At 44.3% G+C, this 20,514-nt stretch overlaps 1 protein-coding gene across 2 annotated transcripts in view; it reads left to right on the forward strand.

Annotated features, from left to right (window-relative positions):
• The window catches only part of LOC147883258 (Transcription factor TFIIE, alpha subunit), a 41,154-nt gene extending 20,640 nt beyond the window's left edge, over nucleotides 1-20,514 (forward strand). For both annotated transcript variants that reach the window (XM_087399659.1, XM_087399661.1), the window contains exons 5-11: nucleotides 15,193-15,321; nucleotides 15,614-15,729; nucleotides 16,092-16,275; nucleotides 17,102-17,305; nucleotides 18,263-18,517; nucleotides 18,624-18,831; nucleotides 19,034-20,514. In XM_087399659.1, coding sequence (XP_087255785.1) covers nucleotides 15,193-15,321; nucleotides 15,614-15,729; nucleotides 16,092-16,275; nucleotides 17,102-17,305; nucleotides 18,263-18,517; nucleotides 18,624-18,831; nucleotides 19,034-19,164 — 1,227 coding nt within the window. In that variant the 3' untranslated portion in view covers nucleotides 19,165-20,514. The remainder of the gene's footprint in view (nucleotides 1-15,192; nucleotides 15,322-15,613; nucleotides 15,730-16,091; nucleotides 16,276-17,101; nucleotides 17,306-18,262; nucleotides 18,518-18,623; nucleotides 18,832-19,033) is intronic.

A 20,514-nucleotide genomic window follows, 5' to 3' on the forward strand; every position in this document is an offset into this window, starting at 1 on the left:
GTATAGCAAACCCAAAGACCTGAGAGGCACATTGACCAATACCGAGACCTTGATGTTGTCCACACTGATGATGTAGGACGCTTTTGCAAGGCAAGGAAGAGGCTTGTGCTGTCTACTGGAATGCAGGGTTACTACGTGAGTGAGAGAGTGAAAACTAGAAGTGATAGATGCTATGAGAGAACTGAGAGATGACTGAAATATAGAGTTGAGAGTGAGCAGTGTAAATTGGTCACCTTCAGATCAGGCTGAACTGATGGCCAAGGGACTGAGGCTAGAGCAGGGCCAGATGTGAGGATCTCAGGGGCTGCACAGGAGGCTGAAGTGGAGCTGTAGGAGAACTGAAGGCAGGAGCAAACTGAATCAGAAAACAGGGCAGCCAAGGGGCCCTTTTATAGGGCTGGACTGAGCCAACCCAGTCTGTAAACAGCCGACTGAGTCGGTCTGTTTTACAGACTGGTTGGCCTACAACCAGCCTATAAAAAGCCCTTCCTGGCTCATTTGCCAGGGGAGTTTTTGGGCAGCCTTTGCAGGCTGCCTTCCCTACTTACCTGTCCAGCCTTTGGGGACCCTAAAGGGACTCCTAACCTAGGCTAAGACCTAAACTATAAGATGGAAACACTTAACGTACTGTTCCCCAGTGGGTACTAGTGAACAAGAACTGACTTATTGACTTGACCTAAGGCTGAGAGACTGACCTACATAGCTTGTGCCTGATTGTCCCTGGACAAGGGCTCACAAAGGGGTCACAACATACGACAAAATCTCCTATTTGGGAGCTATAATGCACTTGTTGATGTAGCCAGTGTGTCACCTTGCACCCAAGTGTAGGGGTGCATGTGACATTCCCTCCTTAACTTGGCGGTAGGTTCATTGCTTCCAAGTAGTTCGCCAATATCTGGGGAAACTCCTGGAAAAAATCTTCGTCCAACCACACTGCTTCATGGGTACCTCGATCACGGAACTTGGTGTGAAACTCCCGGATCCTGCGTCTCGACCCATGCTTGAATTTATGATGAAGGATCTCTTTTGGCTGCAAAACTTCAGCTTCATCAAGAACTTCAAGTTGTTGCTCGTCGGAAATCTCTGAAAGAGGAGGTCCAAAATATGGCTTCAACCAAGCTACATGGAACACGACGTGCATAGTCCAACTGTCTGGCAGGCGTAACTTCATTGAGACATCGTTGATCTTTTGAATAATAGGGAATGGTCCGAAGCTCCTGAAGGACAGCTTAGGGCATCGCTTGCCTACCTGCTTCAATCGTTGCTTGATAATGCGTAAATACACCCATTGACCCTCTTTATACTGGACATCTTGTCTGGATTTATTAGCTTGGCGCGTATACGATGCTTGAGCTTTGGCGATGTGGCTTTTCACGGACTTTGTAATCTCTGCCATGGATTCGGTGGTTTTGTTGGCTTCAAGAGATGGAGACACCATCCGGGTGAGGAGTGAGGTAAATCGCCGTCCAAACGCCACTTCATAAGGTGTGCGACCAATACTCGAAGAATAGGTATCGCTTAGAATGGCCTTCACAAGCGGAAGAAACTACTTCCACTTTCCCTGAGCATCATGACAATATATGATTTCAAAATATCAAATGCCATACCATTATACTTTTCCGTCTCGCTGTTTGATTGCAGATGGAAAGCGTTGGAGCTTAGTACGAAAATTATCTAACAAGGCACGCCAAAAGCTATACGTAAACTTGGAGTCCCTGTCGGATGTGATGGTCTTTGGCAACCCTCCAATGGGATACTAATACTTGATAAACAAACGAGCTACATCTTCAGCAGTAGCCGTTTGTTTGCAGGGAATGAGCATATAATATTTACTAAAGTGATAAACAATAGTAAGACATTGAGTATTACGTGTACCTGCGGATGCTGGAAGTGGTCCCATGAAATCCATACCTATGTCCTGGAAAGGACCGTCGGGGATTGGCAATGGCATAAGTAAGTGTTGGGGTAAAGGCACTGGCCACCCTTGTAACAGTATTAATCTAGTACTACTAAGTACACTAAGTACACATTGTACTTAGGTACTTAGTGACCCTAGTCTTATCCATATATATATACTTGTGTGTACTTGGGGAGGTACCACTCATTCTTTTATCCCCACCCACTGGTGTGTGACTACTGTGAGTGTGTCTCTCTACTCCCTACTCTATCTCTCCCTCACACTCTCCATCAACTGGTATCAGAGCCAACGGGCTCTCTCCCTCTGCTTCCACTCCCTCTCTCTACCTAGCCTACCCCTACCGTACGGACAAGTCCGTACGGCCGTACATCGTCCGTACAGCCGTACGGACGGATCGCATCAACACAGCCAACGGCTGCAAGGCGGCAGTTCGGGCAGCGATAGCCAGAGCGGCGGCACGCAGCCAAGGGCTGCTGAACGGCGGAGCGCGAGCGTGGAGCGGCGGCGCGCAGCCAAGGGCTGCTGAACGGCGAGGCGCGAGCGTGGAGCGGCGTCGCGCAGCCAAGAGCTGCTGAAAGCAGCAGCGCTAGCGTGGAGCGGCGGCGCGCAGCCAAGGGCTGCTGAACGGCGAGGCGCGAGCGTGGAGCGGCGGCGGCAACGTAGCTGGAGCTGCTGAAAGGCAGGAACGAGGCGGCTCAGCCCACGTGTGGCTGCACGACGCAGCCAAAGGCTTGCAGTAGCGCCTTTGCGCTTGCTTGCAAGCCAAAGCTGCGAGCCACAATTAGGGCTTGGCTGCACATCGCAGCCAAGGGCTGCATTTGCGCAGGCCAGAACTTCAGGGATTTGGCATTATTGACAGCCTGTGAGAGCTGTGTGACTGAGTTGGGCTTCCAGTAACAGCTCCGGGTTGTGTGCAGGCCTTTTGTGTCTGGGAATTGATGCTTGGACAGCCCGAAGAGGGTGATTATGCTGTGAAGGTTCCTGTGGATTTGCAGAGCAGCTTGCCAAAGTTTCTGTGCTAGAAGTGTGTATGCTTGACACTTGGGCAGAGGTTTATGCTTTTGTCAGTGTGTACCCGCACATGCCTTGTGAGCAGTAGCAGTTGATGCCATTTACTGTGTTAATGCACGGACTGTGCAGCCAATTCAAGGGGCTTTTGATGCTATTATGCTTGGGACAAATGCTTTAGTTTGTTGCTGCAAGTACATCCACATTTGGTACAGATTTGGTCGATTTTGACCAAGTTTGACTTTAGTCAAATTTGGGGCTTTTGTAGCCTGACCAGAAATCTGTCAAGTGGGAGCACTCTACATGCATCAGGCTATCTCGTACAGCACTACTATGCTTTAAAAGTGCAAATTTGACTTACAGTTTTTTTTTGGTCAAAGATCAATCTTTTAATTGGGGTCAAATCTCTGATTTTCTTCATGCTTTCAAAGGGCTTTTGAGCAATCTCACTTCCAAACTGTGAATTCAGTTGGGGGAGAAGTTTCTGGAGCATATGGAGGTCTAAAATCAGAGATCTTCATCCACAATCTGAGATTCACTGTTTTTTGACAGTCCGGGACTGTCAACCAGCAAGTTTGACCAGATTTTACTGTCAAAAAGGTCAAAAAGTACTGCTATTTTTTCAAAATAGTTCTGGGATTTTTCTGGAGCACTTTGAAAGAGCTGTACCACACTTTCGCCAGCAAAACAGACAGGAACAGATTGCTGTACTGTTTCTGCAGCAAGTGGGAGAAAGACTTTCAGTTGGTTTTATGCCACTGAAACAGTACCAAGTTCATTTTCTGATCGTACTTCCGCTGCGGGGGAATTTTCTTGGAGTAACTAGTGCTTAATTGCACGACTACAGGGAGTCAAACTCTATTTTATTTACCATGAGTTCCAGCAGCGACGTGTCGTCCTTGTTCCAGATAAAGAAGCTCGAAGGAGCTAAAAACTACGACATATGGAGGACACAGTGCTACAATGTGTTGATGCAGAAGGACCAGTACAAACCTATAAAGGAGAAGGGTGTTAAGCCTTCCAACATTACTGATGAGCAGTGGGAGAAGATGGACGGCTTGGCCAGGTCGACCATTATGCTTACAGTTATTGATTCACTGGTTGTAGGCATCAGGGATGAACCTACTGCGTGGGAGATGTGGCAACGTCTTGAGGATACTTATGCCAAGAAAAGTGCCACGGGAAAAGCTTACTGGCTAAAAAAGCTTGTTGGTCTTCAAATGAAGGAAGGGACAGCTATGTCCACTCATATTATTGAGTTTAACAGCATATTCAGCCAGGTGATCAACCAGGGGTTGAAGCTCGATGATGAGCTGAAAGCTACACTCATCCTATGTTCTCTACCTGAGTCATGGGACACATTCAGGACTTCTACCAGCAACTCAAAAACCATTCTGGTATTTGCAGATGTGGAGAGTGCTCTTCTACAGGAAGAGATGAACAGAAAGAACAATGCTATTGGGAAGTCAAATGCTTTGAATGCACGCAGCAGGTCCAAAACACGTGGTAAAGACAAAGAAAGAGAAAGGAGCAAGTCCCGCTCTAAGAGTGATCTTGTATGCAACTATTGTGGCAAGAAGGGACATATTGAGAAAAAGTGTTTTCAAAAGAAGAATGACCAGAGAGCCAAAGAAGGCAAGGCTCAAGGCAAGTCTAAGGGCAAAGAAAAAGAAGAGCTGAATATTACTTATGTTAGTGACAGTGACAGTGGACATGAGATATGTTTCACCTCTTCACTGGAGGCTCATACACTTCATGCTGGTGATGGATCAGATATGTTTTCCTGGATTATAGATTCAGGTGCTTCCTTTCATGTGACATCCTACAGAGATCTGTTTGTCAGATATGCAGGAGGGCAGAAGGGAGTTGTCTTTCTTGGTGATAACCATGCATGTTCTATCATTGGTATAGGTGATGTCAGGCTTGTTCTTGAAAATGGCCAGCAGTTAATGCTTAAAGGGGTCAGGCATGTTCCTGAAGTGAAGAAGAACTTGATTTCCACAGGGTTGTTGGATGATGATGGTTATCTTACCACCTTTGGTAATCAGAAATGGAAAATCAGCAAAGGGGCAATGGCTATTGCCAGGGGTCCTAAGGTTGATACTTTGTACTCACTTCATGCTGGACATTGTCCGCATTCTGATGTAAATGCCACCGAGCTGCCAAAGATTTCATTGTGGCATAGCCGGCTTGGTCATATGAGTATTAAGGGAATGGAGCAATTGGCTCATTTTGGTTACTTGCCGAGTCTAAAATATTCAGATTTGCAGAAATGTGAATTTTGTCTCTACGGTCGTCAAGTACAAATACCTCATAAGAGAAGGTCAAATCAGAAATTACAGCTCTTGGAGCTAGTACATACAGATGTGTGTGAGATGCCTACACTCTCTTTAGGAGGTTCAAAGTACATACTGTCATTCATAGATGACGCCACCCGCAAAGTGTGGGTTTACACTCTCAGAAAGAAGAGTGATACGTTCAAGGCTTTCACTAAGTTTGTTGCACTAGTTGAAAATGAGACAGGCAAAAAACTGAAAGCCTTACGATCTGACAATGGTGGAGAGTACTTGTCCAAAGAATTTCAAGAATTCTGTGAGGCAAAGGGTATCCAAAGGGTTTTGTCTGCACCATATGATCCTCCACAAAATGGTACAGCTGAAAAAATGTTCAGGACCATTCAAGAAAAAGTCAGATCCATGTTGTCACATGCTGCATTGCCCCACACATTTTGGGCTGAAGCTGTAAAGACAGCTGTGCACCTTATTAACAGGTCACCAAACAAGAGACTATGTGGTGGTGTGCCTGAACAAGCATGGACGGGCAAGCCTCCGTCTTACAAACACCTACGGGTCTTTGGTTGTGTCGCGTATGTGCATGTACGCAGGGAGGACAGAACTAAACTGGATCCAAAGTCTCTTAAATGCATATTCCTAGGTTATGGTGACAAAGGTGAGATGGGCTACAGGATTTGGGATCCCAAGAACAGAAAACTTATACGCAGCAATGATGTCGTGTTTGATGAAACCATCATGTTCAAGGAACCTGTTGTACAGCAGGAACCTTTAAAAGTAACTATTGATGATGACAGGCATCATGGGCAACACAGACAGGCTGTAAATCAGCCACAACAGCAGCATAATCAGCCATTAAATGATGCTGCAGCAGATCCTAATGGACAGCCAGTTATGGCAGAAAACATCCCAATGGATGAGACACAGTTAGGTGATCTTCCTGACATGCAAGTGCAGCCAGGAAACATGGAACAGCCACCTTATCTGGGTGATGAACAGGCTGGACAGCCAGCTCAAGATGATGGTCTTTGGGTTAGAAGGTCAACCAGACAGACGCGGCAGCCAGAAAGATTTGTTCCAGGCATTGATTATTTGATGCTCACTGATTGTGGAGAGCCTTCATGCTACAAAGAGGCTAGGCAGAGGGCAGACAAGGTTCAATGGGATCTTGCTATGAAGTCTGAAATGGACAGTCTTCACAAGAATGGCACTTGGGAATTGGTACCCTTGCCTACTGGTAAGAAGGTACTGCCATGCAAATGGGTTTATAGACTTAAAGTCACACCTGGTGAAAAGCCAAGGCATAAAGCCAGACTGGTTGCCAAAGGGTTCAAGCAGGAATATGGTGTTGACTTTGAGGAGATATTCTCTCCCGTTGTCAAAATGACAACACTCAGAACTGTATTAGCATTGGTTGCACATGCAGATATGGATTTGGTCCAAATGGATGTCAAAACAGCATTTCTTCATGGTGATTTACATGAAGAGATTTTTATGCAGCAGCCAGAGGGTTTTACAGTGAAGGGCAAAGAGAAGCTTGTATGCAGACTGAAGAAAAGTCTTTATGGTCTAAAGCAGGCACCCAGGGAATGGTATCATAAGTTTGATACATTCATGCGAACCCAGGGTTACAGGAGAAGTGACATTGATCACTGCTTATATACCAAGAAAGCTTCAGATGGCAGTTTACTTATCCTCATTTTGTATGTGGATGACATGTTAATTGCTGGAAAATCTCATAAGGAAATGAATGCCTTGAAAAAGAGATTGCACCAGACCTTTGATATGAAGGATCTTGGTGATGCCAACCATATATTGGGTATGCGCATACTTCGGGATAGGAAAAAGCGGTTGCTATACTTGTCTCAGAAGGAATACATTGGCAAGGTCTTGCAGAGATTTCACATGGAGGGAGGGAAGAGTATTGGTACTCCATTACCTCCTTATGTGAAAATCAGCGCTTTGGACAGCCCTCAGACAGATGCTGAGAGAGCTGAGATGTCAAAGATTCCGTATGCATCAGCTTGTGGCAGTCTCATGTATGCTATGGTTGCAACCAGGCCCGACATTGCGTTTGCAGTGGGAGTGGTTAGCAGATACATGGCTAAACCTGGCAAGAAGCATTGGAATGCAGTGAAAGGTGTCATGAGATACCTAAAGGGTACACAGGACTTGTGTATATGTTTCGGCAGTCAAGATGCAAAAGTGCAGGGTTATACAGACTCTGATTATGCCGGTCACCCTGATACCCGGAAGTCTACTACCGGCTATGTTTTCACTTTCACTGGAGGTGCAGTGTCGTGGGTATCTAGAATGCAGCAATGCGTTGCTTTGTCTACTACAGAAGCTGAATATATTGCAGCCACTGAGGCGTGCAAGGAAGCTATATGGCTATCTCGGCTAGTGGCAGATTTGGGCTACTCTAGTGATACTCCATTGTTGCATTGTGACAGTCAGAGTGCCATACAGTTGGCACGAAATCCTGTTTTTCATGCAAAGACGAAGCACATCGATGTGAAGTATCATTTTATCAGGGAGGTGCTTGAGAACAAGCAACTTCAGCTTGTGAAAGTTCACACTGATGACAATCCAGCAGATCTGTTGACAAAAGGATTGGCTGCTGAGCGGTTTGCACACTGCAGACGGCTTATGGGTATTGGATAAGCAGACCAACTGGTCCTGTACATAATGATGTATATTGCTGTTTTTTTCTTTTACTCTCTCTTATGGGCACACTGCCTTTAAGTGGGAGGTTGTTGGGGTAAAGGCACTGGCCACCCTTGTAACAGTATTAATCTAGTACTACTAAGTACACTAAGTACACATTGTACTTAGGTACTTAGTGACCCTAGTCTTATCCATATATATATACTTGTGTGTACTTGGGGAGGTACCACTCATTCTTTTATCCCCACCCACTGGTGTGTGACTACTGTGAGTGTGTCTCTCTACTCCCTACTCGTGTGTGACTACTGTGAGTGTGTCTCTCTACTCCCTACTCTATCTCTCCCTCACACTCTCCATCAGTAAGCCTGCCGCTTTCTGGTGGGAAGCCTTGACCTTTTGGCATATTTGACAATTCTGCACATAGCCGTATACGTCCTTTCGCTTCTTTGGCCAATAGAAATAGCACTCTAACTTCTCTAAAGTCCCGTTGATACCTCTGTGACCACCGGTAAGGGCATCATGGGCATCATGAAGAAGCAACTGTTATTGTCTTTGAGTACACACAACCTTTTCTTATAGAAAAGCCAACCGTCCTCTTATGAGTAATGGCCTGGAGCAAGCGTCGTGGCTAACTGGAATTGCGTGCCAAACTCTGTTGACTCTACGTACTGTGCCTTCATGCTATCAAGATCCTTTTCTTTGATTTCGAGCACAGTGGCCTGCTCAATGGTCTGGATGGAACCTTTCCGATTGAGAGTGTCTGCAACGGGGTTGTTTTTGCTGAGAACGTACTCGATCATTCTCCCAAATTGCTGGAATATCCGACTCCACCGTTGCTGCTGATCACTCCATTGCATATTAGGCATTGTCTGAAGCCACTTAAGGGCTTGGTCATCTGTCTTCACCGTGAAGGTCCATCTGTATAGGAAAGGCTTCCAATGTTTTAATGCTTGGATGACACCGAGGAGCTCTCTATCATACACTGAATAGTTCTTTTTGGCATCATTAAGCTTTCTGCTGTAGTATGTTACGGTTATCTTCTTGCTGTAAAACTGCTCCTATGGCGACATTGCTAGCATCTGTGATTACCAGAAATGGATCATCCCAAGAGGCGATCTTCATAACTGGTACTGTCGTGGCCAATCGTTGCAAGTCGTGGAAGGCCTGCAAAGCTTTGCCTGTGACTTGAACTTTTTATCTGCGTGTCTTTATCCCCTTGAGTAAATCTGTAAGAGGGGCTGCGTATGTCGAGAAACCCTCCATGTGCGAGCTGTATGCTTGACACAAACCCACAAAGGATCGGATCTCCTGGGCCGTCGTGGGGACAGCGCAACTTGTGATAGCTTGGATCTTCTCAGGGTCCAATTGAATCCCTTGAGCACTAATGATGTAGCCCAAATATTGAATTTCCAGCAATCCAAATTCACTTTTCTTTGCGTTGAGATATAGCTGGTTATCACGTAATAACTGTAGGGCACATCGCACATCCTTAATATGCTGCTCGGTTGTCGCGGAAAAGATAAGGATATCATCGAGAAAGATGAACATGCACTTCCCAATATACTCTGCGAATATCCGGGACATCATACTTGTAATGAGCTTGCTCAGTTTGGAAAGCTGTCTTTGGGATGTCAGCTTCAAAAATCCGGACTTGATGATAGCCACTCTTGAGGTCAATCTTTGAAAAAAATCTTACACCATTGAGTCTTTCCAAGATGTACTCGATGCGGGGCATAGGAAACTTGTTGCTTACCGTAAGCTTGTTAAGTGTTCTGTAGTCGACACATAGTCGTGCAAACTTATCCTTCTTTGCCACAAATAGAATGGGTGCAGTAAAAGGCGAAGAAGAAGGTCTAATAAACCCTTTGCGCAGTAATTGAGACAATTGTTGCTCTAACTCCTCCTCCATAGACTCGGAAAGTTGATAAGGGAACTTACTTGGAGGTGTCGAGTCCGGAAGGAGATCGATGCAATGGTGTTTTGGTCGGTTGGGAGGTAGCTGGGGTGGCAGATCGGTCCTGGAGCATGATGTCTTTGAACTCTTGGAGTAGATCCACCATTGCTTGCCCCATCGGAGGAGCAGCTTGAACTGCGTGATCTGGCACTGGACATAGACAAGTGCACACATGGCACCCTTGCGGACGGCGCGGCCTGCTTGAATATGAGAGATTCATGAAATCCCTGATATGCTCTGATCACCGCATATCACAGCGGGCTCATGTAAACCTTCCACAATCGTGAAGGTGTCCTGCCGCCAATTAGGCGTCGGAACATGCTCACGGAACCACTGAATCCTGAGGATCATGTCGCACCCCATCAAAGGAGTCAATATAAAATCCCGCGTAAACATGGCCTTCTGAACTGGAAAAGTGAACCAGATGGCCTTATGTGTGATGTGTGTGTGCAAGCCGAGCGTGAACCTGTCCACTACAAGCTCGTGAGGCACCAAGGTGCACCCCACTGTCTTGGCAAGCTGAGGGGAGATGGCATCTTCTGAACTCCCCATATCGAACATGACAATAAAGTGATGCCCGTTAGTTGTGCCGTATGCTCGAATGAGCGCCTTCTTTTGATCTGAGAAGTCGCTCTCCTTCTTACCTCGAAAGACCACCGTGAGAACGGCGTTTAAAGCAGGGAAGACGGCATTTGTAGTTGAGGATGGAGGTGGGGTTGGAAGAGCCAATACATTGGCGACGAACGAAGTAGGTGCTTTCGTAGCCTTTTTGGCAAGCCACTTCAGACAATCCTTCTTGCCATGCCCAGCGATGTGGTGGCAATGAAAGCAGCGATGTTCTTGGTGGTACCGCTTCTGCTCGTCGGGCTGTAGATAGCCTCCCGTAATACCCGCTTTAGCCTTCTCATCCGGAGTCATCTTTGGCTTGGACTCCTTTTGACTAGAAGCCTGGCCATCTTTCTTTTGGAACTGGTTGTCCTTCTTCTGATCCTTACCCGTTGTGTTGTTTGACTGCTGCGGGGCTTTGGAATCTTTTTGGACCTGCTTGGGCTTTCCCCCGTTTAGCATCATCTCTTGATTCTGTGCGAGAGTCAACGCCTGCTCGTAATCTGGTGGGTCGAAGTTTCGAATGGTAAAACGTATGTTCGTGTCCAATCCTCGAATGAATTGCTTCATCTTGGCGCTCTCCGTCACGCCCAACTGTTGTGCCAGTGTGATGACCTTGTTATTGTATGTCAACAGACGCAAACCATTCTGGGAGAGAGAAGCGAACTCATCCTCCAGGTTAAGCAGATATTGGGGTCGGAGAAAACGGGCTTTGAGGTCGGCCACCAATGTTGCCCAAACGAAATTCGTCCTAAATGTGTTTGGGTCAGTATGCTTACTAGCCCAACGCTGCCACCAAGTCACCGCCTCACCTGTAAGATGAGGGGCTGCAAGGTGGACTTTATCTTGCTCATCTTGAATCTGTGCTTATGGAAAATGAGCTACAAACTGATGAATAAACTGTAAAATTGTTCAATGGTCACACTTATAATCATACTTAACAGAATTTGGAGTGGACCAAGTGAGTGGTGTTACCTTTGTCGATGGCGAAGTTGTGGCGGAGACGGCTGCTATGCTCAAACTTGTCTGCATAGCGGCTAACATATGTTTGTGTTGGAGAAGCAGCGCCTCTCGGTCTAGCTTTTGTTGCCTCTCCGCCTGGGCGAGCTCTGTGCGTCGCAGTGCCTCCTCATTTTTGCGTCTCTCACGCATCATCAAGAGCAGTTTTTCAAAATCTATGGTTCCTCTTTCTTCCAGCGGCTTTTCTTCTTCTTTTTCCTCCAGACGTTGTTTTGTCTGGTCCTGTTGTCTTCTGCTTTCTTCCAACTGGGATGAATGTTCTTCGAGTTGTTGCAGCATGACCCGATTCTGCTCTAGAAGGTTCGCCATCACTTCTTGACCATTTGGCGGAAGCGTATCTTGTTGGTAGTCTTTCTCCTCTTCAAAGTCTTCGCAGTTGAAATCTTTTCCTGACCCTTCCATGGCGCTTGATTGTGTGTCCTTTCCGGATCTCAACACAACCATACAGTCGCGGTAGTCAAGCTGGATACATACCAAAGCTCTGATACCAATGTAACATGCAACGGTTCTCTGATCGTGTAATTCACAGCAAGACCTTCTTTAAACCTTTAGCGAGGAATGAGCGTTGTTTACCATACAGAGAGAAAGGAGATGAGCGTAGAGAGAGAGATTAGAGTCGACAACTGATTGGGTCCGTGTACCCACTAAGGGCCCCCTCCCCCAATCAAGGGAGAATTTGCTTTATACTTGGAGAACTGAGAAATACAAAGAACAATCTTCAAGAGAGCACGGAACACGCTTTTGAAGAGCTCACTTTGCACACGTATAGCAGACCCAAATACCTGAGAGGCAACGCCAACCAATACCGAGACCTTGATGCTGTCCACACTGACGATGTAGGACGCTTCTGCAAGGCAAGGAAGAGGCTTGTGCTGTCTACCGGAATGCAGGGTTACTACATGAGTGAGAGAGTGAAAACTAGAAGTGATAGATCCTATGAGAGAACTGAGAGATGACTGAAATATAGAGCTGAGAGTGAGCTGTGTAAACTGTAAAGGAGAGCTGAGAAAGCTGAGGAAACAGTGTCCAAACCTCTTTCCGTTTGCTGGTCCAAACCTCCGACTGTTGTGTTGCGTGGTCACCTTCAGATCAGGCTGAACTGATGGCCAAGGGACTGAGGCTAGAGCAGGGCCAGATCTGAGGATCTCAGGGGCTGCACTCCTAGGAGGCTGAAGTGGAGCTGTAGGAGAATTGAAGGCAGGAGCAAACTGAATCAGAAAACAGGGCAGCCAAGGGGCCCTTTTATAGGCTGGACTGAGCCAACCCAGTCTGTAAACAGCTGACTGAGTCGGTCTGTTTTACAGACTGGTTGGCCTACAACCAGCCTATAAAAAGCCCTCCCTGGCTCATTTGCCAGGGGAGTTTTTGGGCAGCCTTTACAGGCTGCCTTCCCTGCTTACCTGTCCAGCCTTTGGGGACCCTAAAGGGACTCCTAACCTAGGCTAAGACCCAAACTATAAGTTGGAAACACTGAACCTACTGCTCCCCAGTGGGTACTAGTGAATAAGAACTGACTTACTGACTTGACCTAAGGCTGACAGATTGACCTACGTAGCTTGTGCCTGACTGTCCCTGGACAAGGGCTCACAAAGGGGTCACAGCATACGACAAAATCTTCTATCTGGGAACTATAATGCACTTGTCGATGTAGCTAGTGTGTCACCTTGCACCGAAGTGCAAGGGTGCATGTGACAGGCAGCCGATTGAATTCCATGCATTGATCAGAGTGATGCAGTACCTAGTGGAAGTACAACAAATGCCAAAAGAAAGATTGCCACATAGAGCATGGACTGCTAGTATGAAACTTGAGAAGAATCATAAAAGCAAGATCATCTGCACAGGATGGGGGACAGATATAAGGAAATGGTTCAGCAGATGGAAAGTGGAATCATACTTGACTATGCCCCCTGAAAAGGTCAAGATGCAAGAATTCCAGTTGTCCCTACTATGCACTCTACAAACCCAATGGTTGACAGCAGAAAAGAGGACCAAGCTAGAATACTATCAAGATCAAATAAATCCTTTATGCTGGTCATCTTTCATGACACTAGATGCCCTTGCTGAGCCATACATCAGTACTCCCATACCTCTTCTCTATCGCAAGAATATTGCCAGATTCCGCACACGGTCACATACCTTGGCAATAGAGACAGGAGCTTGGCTAAATTGGCCGCGACATGTCAGAGTTTGTAGATTTTGTGATTCGCAGACAGTAGAGACAGAGGCACATATAGCCCTACACTGCCCTCGATATGCACACATCAGAGACGACTATGAGCAGATACTGGCAGACACCACTCAGATCTCGTCAGTTCTCTCCACTGCCTCTCTGGCAACGTTGGGATCTTTTGTCACTCATCTTTTTTTGTACCGTCAAGAACTTGAAAGTTCTTGACCCCTGGAGATTTTTGTACTGAGGAGTAGGTCCCATGGGTCATTTTTGGCCCTGTGAGGACGATAATAAAATTCTACTTCTACTTCTCTCTCTCTCCCTCTACAAACACACTAGGGCCCAGGACAATCGTTGGGCTGGACCCCCCTGAAGGTTTTTATCCATGAAGAGAGAAATCTATTACAAGAGTTCAGCGTAGAGTTGTCTGATACAAAATTCAACGTGAATCCATATTACAAGAGCTTCAAGCTCATTTCAAATTGGCAACATGCCACTTGTCTAAAATCTAGACTAAGTCCTATTACATGCCACTAAGGGCAACTCTGGAGTCTTCGAAGCACTTGGTCACGCGAACCGCCTCCTAGATGCTTGCTAGGCTCCGTAGCGCTTAGGGAAATAACCCTTCCTAGTACTTGCAACAATTAATTCAAGCGCACCACCATGGCACCCATTAACTGTTAGCACTTTATATGCAAATAACACACTGTGGACTAATTCTAGTCACGGTGGGTGTCCCCACTGAACACATGTGCACATATAACAAGTATATATAAATATATTTATTCTCTGGTTGACCGGAGTCAACATTCTTGATTATAATTAAGGGGATTTGACCAAGGGTTGAGGCACCTTAATTATAATCAAGTCTCTCCAACCGAAGTTGGCACATCTTGGTTAACCATAGTTAACCCTCTTGGCGCATGCCAAGTCTTGTTGACCGAAGTCAACACTCTCTGGCCGTAGTCAGCTCTGTGGTTCTCTGGTTAACCGCAGTTAACCCTCTTGGTAATAAACCAAGTCTCTCCAACCCAAGTCAGGCTTACTTGACCACAGTCAAGTATCTTTGACCGTAGTCAATTCTTTGACCATTAAAAGAACTCTTTGACCATAAATAACACATATGAAAACTCTTTAATTATGATTAGATAAATGGTCAACTGTACTTTGACTTAGGATATTTACATTGTGGTGACACCACTTGGTAGTTGTTTCCTAGATATTTTCATGACTAACTATTGTTCCAGCCAACTCTCTCTTTTCCCTTGCTTAGAGAGAATCAATCACCTTGTACATATCATTGACAAAACTTGTGTTTTTGTGAAGTTATTGTTGCCTTGAATATAACACTGTAGCTTCAAGTATACCTGCATTCTAGTATGGTTAGCATTTAGATAATGTTGCAAGCAATCCTCAACTCAATTGGACAATAGTGTTTTTGTTTAAGACATCATTGGTTTTTTGGGGATTGTAATACCTGAGAAGGATATCTAGAAAGTTGTTGTGGCTGATGTTGAGTGCCCGTTTCTTTGCCATGGGCTGGTGCTTTTATTGACAGACAACAAAGGGAGTAAAAGCATATAATGCAGCTATTGCAGCAACTAATGATGGTTCAACAAGTCAGAGAGAAAACGAGGAAAAGCAAAAGGTCCACACACATTCTTATTGCTGCCTTGATTATGCCCAGGTATGACAAAGTCTTTGGCATACTTCCTGGCAAATATTTCAAAATTTTTCAGTAAAACAGACTTTGAAGTTTCTGTTCACCTCTTGGGGACAAAGCATCTGGACAAAACTTCTGTTTAAGAATTTGTTTCTGTATGTGCACATGCTTACATACATAAATATATGTTTTAGTACCTGTTTGTGTATGTGCGCATGTTTACATGGATAACTATATGTATATGTGAGCAACATAATAGGCTTTCTTCTTCTACTACCTACTTGTGTGAGGCTGCTAATAACTTTATGCTTGGCAGGTTTATGATATTGTGAGGTACAGAATACATAGAGCCAAGAAAAAGATCAAAGATGAATTGGAGGATAGGAACACTGTCCAGCATTATCTCTGCCCAAACAGCAGTTGTGGGCGTAGGTGAGTTGCCATTCCTCATGCTGATGTATCTACTAATGGTATTTCTTATTCGAAAGTCTTTTTCAAAGAAGTTAATTCAATCGACAGACACAGAATAATGGGGTATGTGTTTTCTGTAGTGGCTGTAGACCTATGTGAGCAGTAGAGGTCTTTTCGTTTCCCAAAGAGTTGTCTTAAGTTAGAACGCTAATTGATACTTGTGAAGATGAATTCCAAACGTAAGTTGTGTCAGCTTTGTGACTATATGTTATAACTTGTGCATATTATGCTTCTTCACATCATTCGTGACCATCTGATGAACTGTATTTCATTTTGTAGACATTAATTTCTAAAAGATTTTCATGGTTGAAACTTGTGTAAAGATATTCAGCATTGGATGCAATACAGTTGGTCAGCCCTTTGGATGAAAATTTTCATTGTGAAAACTGCAATGCTGAGTTGGTTGCTGAGAGTGACAAGCTGGCAGCTGAGGAGTTGGGGGATAATGAAGATAATGCCAGGCGTCGGAGGCGTGAAAAGCTTAAAGATCTGTATGAACGGCTAGAGGTAGACTTTACATAAAATAATATATTTAGTTGAGTACGGTTGTTCACTAACGCAATTAATTGTGAGAAGGTCAAATAGAAAACTGTTTTTGCCATCTTACATATTCATGTGTGCTTTCGTATTATGTATCCTGTTTTTGCAGAGCCAAGTGCACACTTTTGTTTACAGTAGGATGCGTATATTTGAGGCTTACCTTTTCATTGATGTTTGATATCAAAATGTCTCTAGGTGTGATCTAGGAATATTATGTTTTGAATCTTTATTAGGGATGTCAGTATAAGTAAAACTTAAATGCCAGGGACATAAACTAAGGAATTGAGCATACAATGGTTAGAGGGATATTGGCGATCAGGTACTAGTGGGTTACCTGGCGTAAACCCAGTAAAACCACAAGGGCTATCGGATGCCTTTGTGCCACTTTCTCCCATATGCATTAGACTTTGTGTAGACTGTCTCTTTGAGATGCACTAAATCTACAATGCCTATAACATGCTCACTTTGAAAGGAATGACCACGACCTACAAGTGCTTCTGAGGCCTCACCACCCCAATGTGTCTGTACTGTCTTCAGCAACAATTTTAAGAAATTTCAGTTATTAAATGTGTTTCTACACAGTTTAGTTTGGACATATTGCCTCATAAGAAAGGTGAGTTCATCCTCCTGGATGGACGATTGGCAGTTGCACATAGCGTGGGATTTATGATGTTTTGAGAGTGTGGTTGCATGGAGATCTCTGTTTTTAAGGATTTCCTATGGGTCGATTGTCTATGGTATTGTCTCAAAGTAAATGGAAGCGACTAACAATGTTTGGTTTCTTGTACTACAGAAGCAGCTGAAGCCTTTGATGGAACAACTAACGAAAGTCAAAGACTTGACACCACCTGATTATGGTACACTTATTGCTTGGGAGGCAAGGGCTATTGCCGCAGGGAGGATCACAGCCGATGGAGAACCCATTGCCAACCTACCCAAAGCGTCTCATACACAAGGCAACACAGGAACTCCCATGCCATTTGTGGGTGAAACAAAGGTTGGATTTGATTTAAACTTCCTGTGGATGCTGTTTTGGCTTTACATTTCTCCTCAAAATTTAGGCATATTGGAGCCATAGTCACTTGTTGCATGTTTTGAAATGTTCCATTTTCAAAGCAACAGCTTTTTTTTTTGGTGGGTCTTTCCTTTTTCTTGGGGACTTGGGGGAAGGGGGGAGGGGGGGGGGTTACATTACCTGTATTCATGAGTCGATGGACCAGCTATGGCCCATTGGCCATCTGTCATTGTCTTGTTGTGTTCCATTTTGGACATTTGCACTTGAGTAACTGCTGTCATTTTAGTTGGTAATGGTAGCAATGCTATCATTTATGCAGTTTTCCCTTAAACATTGGAACTATGTTGTTAAATCTTTGTATCATTCTTGTAGCGTGGTTATTAGTGGAAGTTATCTGCTCTTTTCTTTGACTTTCATAACTGGTTATTGACACTTGGCATTTGACATCTGCAACTAGAATGTGTTTTGTTTTTTGAGCATTGGATGAACCATGTATGATGGATCTTTAAGCATCTAGACCTAAGACTATAAATTGTTGATTGTTGAATCACGAATAAATAATAATGCCCAGACTTGCTGGAGTCTAGAGTCTGGACTTTAGACACTTGATATATGTTCGATACTTCTAGCAATCATCCACCACGGTTCCTCTTTTGGGTTTTGTATGAAGCATACATAATGGAGTCTAGAGTCTGGACTCTAGACACAATCATCCACCACAGTTCCTCTTTTGGATTTTGTATGAACCACGGTTCCTCTATGTGTCTAGGCTTAAGACTTCAGATTGTTGATCATTGAATCGTTAATAATCCAATAATGTCCATGCTCTGGCTGGAGTCTGGACTCTAGACACGTTAGACACAAGAATATAAGTTTGCTGCTCTTATGCACTGTTTAAGTCTATTTAATGGAAATTCTGTATCTTTTGCAATATTGTAGGTTGAAGTGTCACTTGCTGGTGTGGGGACTCAAGTTGAAGACTCAAAAGACAATGTTGTTGGAGGACCTATGAAGGTGCTTCCTCCTTGGATGATTCGTGAAGGAATGAATTTGACCGCTGAACAGCGGGGTGAGGTGAAACGAGAAGTGCAGCCTGAAGAGAGTGGATCTGTAGCTGGCCCGACAGCTACAGACATGAAGACTGACTTGAAATCAACAGAAGACGACAAGGAGGCCATGCAACAAAAACTACAGGTAGAATCCTCTGCGATTTTCATTTTCTTGGAGGTGAGCAAATCCAATTTACAAGTAGCCATTTGCTGCGATGGGAGAAAATGACTTCCTATATGTCTATTTACAGGAAGAATACCTGAAAGCATACTATGCTGCTCTAATGCACCGACAGCAAGAATCTGCAGCTTGGGTAGCTGAAAGTATGACGGTGGTGGAAACAACTGAAGATCATGCAGCACAAGATCGATTGGTTGGAGTAACGGGGAAGAGAGAGGAAGGTGATGAAGAAGATGAGGAGGAAGCGGATGTAGAATGGGAGGAAGCTTCTGGAATAGGTATAAATATCTGTGAGTCTCTTTTGTGACAGTTCTTCTAACTGGAAAGACTCATTCTCAAATTCTTACAAATTCCTTAAAAATTGTCTTGTAATGATCAAGCTCTGAATCTAGTCTCATTGTGTCATCTGAGTGGATGGTTATTTTGAAAATAATTTAAATAGATCTGGATATGATTTGAGTATTCTGTTATGAATGCCAGATGCTCCTGACGGAGTTTTGCAAGGTAGCTTGAATGGAGCAATCAACAACAATACAAGCATTGGAGGGGGTACTGGTGAGCATCAGGCTGACAATGAGGATGATGAAGACATCGACTGGGAAGAGGGATAATTGGACGGATGAGAATTGCTAATTCCCCTGCAGAGGATTTTGCAAGGGATAAAGAAATTGGGTCGATGCTCTGATTGGTCCCTATTCAGTGCATACTTCTTCCAATGAATTGATTGCATTGAATATAAAGAGTGGAGATCAGTGGCTATGGTATGATGCCAGCGGTAATGGAAAAAAAGAGTCATCACTTGCGAACTTGAGTGGCTTTACAGAATAAGTTGTATACAAGGGCTAATGTTTGAAAGATAATCTACTCCACTGAATCATTGTCAGGATTCGATGATCAAGGATTTGTTGTGATTGCCATCCTTTGGTTTGCTGCGTTTGGGGGTTTTGCAGCACTAGGGAAGACATTACGGCATTGACTGTCGTAGCAGGTGGCATGTTGCATGCAAAGCATCTGATGTAAGAGAGCTAGAGGAAACGTGTATCATGTAAGACATTTCTTACAGGGATTCGTCAATCATTGAAGGGCAAGAAATTTGAGGTTTACCTATATTCTGAGTATATTATTTGCGGTGCTGGCGCTAAAGCAATGTCGTTAGTGGTTCTAGGGCAGAAAGTTGAGGATGCTTTTAGGACTCAAATTTCTCTTATAGAGGAATAAGGCAAGCTTATGGTGCACATAGGATTTCTTGAAGATGCTTATATGACAGAAATTTTAAACTTCCTAGCGTGTTATGGGAGCCCAATTCTGAAATGATTCATGATTTCACATTTCACAGTTCACATTTCACATTTCACATTCCTGGAAATTCGTTCCTTCTGTAAATCATGTTCATCTGATTGGGTTTAAGCTAAACACATTGCATATTGTCACGATATGGAGACAAGTTATAATTTTCTGCCTAGTGGCAAATGGGGCAGCTATCTGCCTGGAGGGGAATTTCAAGTGGGAGCATTGTCTCATTTTCTTGGCAGGTCTGTCCTTTCTCTCAGCTACTGCAATTGTTAGTATCATCTATGTTGATGTACTTGAGTCAGAAGGCTTAGTATTTAATCTCCATAGTAAAGCAACAGGCCTTGGTACTACATTAAAGTTTTTCATCTTGCAAAGCGAAAGGGCAGCGATGAAAATGGCATTATCTGTAATGCTATTGACCAGGCAAGAAAAACTGGTATGCAATTTGGATGCATTTGGAGGAGAGATTTAGAACGACATTTACATGAGTCATAGGGCAATATATTTGAAAGCATTTTCTCGTATCTTTATTGTAATACAGGAAGCTTGAAAGAATGGCAAGTTGGCAGCATATGGTAAGGGCATTGGTCTCATCAAAATTTTCAAATTGGCTAAACCTAGATGTGGAGACATTCAGTCTATATTTGATATAATACATAAATCTTCTA

The sequence above is a fragment of the Dipteris shenzhenensis genome, chromosome 28 (assembly GCF_047967505.1).
Source record: "Dipteris shenzhenensis isolate YYH24624 ecotype China chromosome 28, Dip_SZ_1.0, whole genome shotgun sequence".
NCBI lineage: Eukaryota > Viridiplantae > Streptophyta > Polypodiopsida > Gleicheniales > Dipteridaceae > Dipteris > Dipteris shenzhenensis.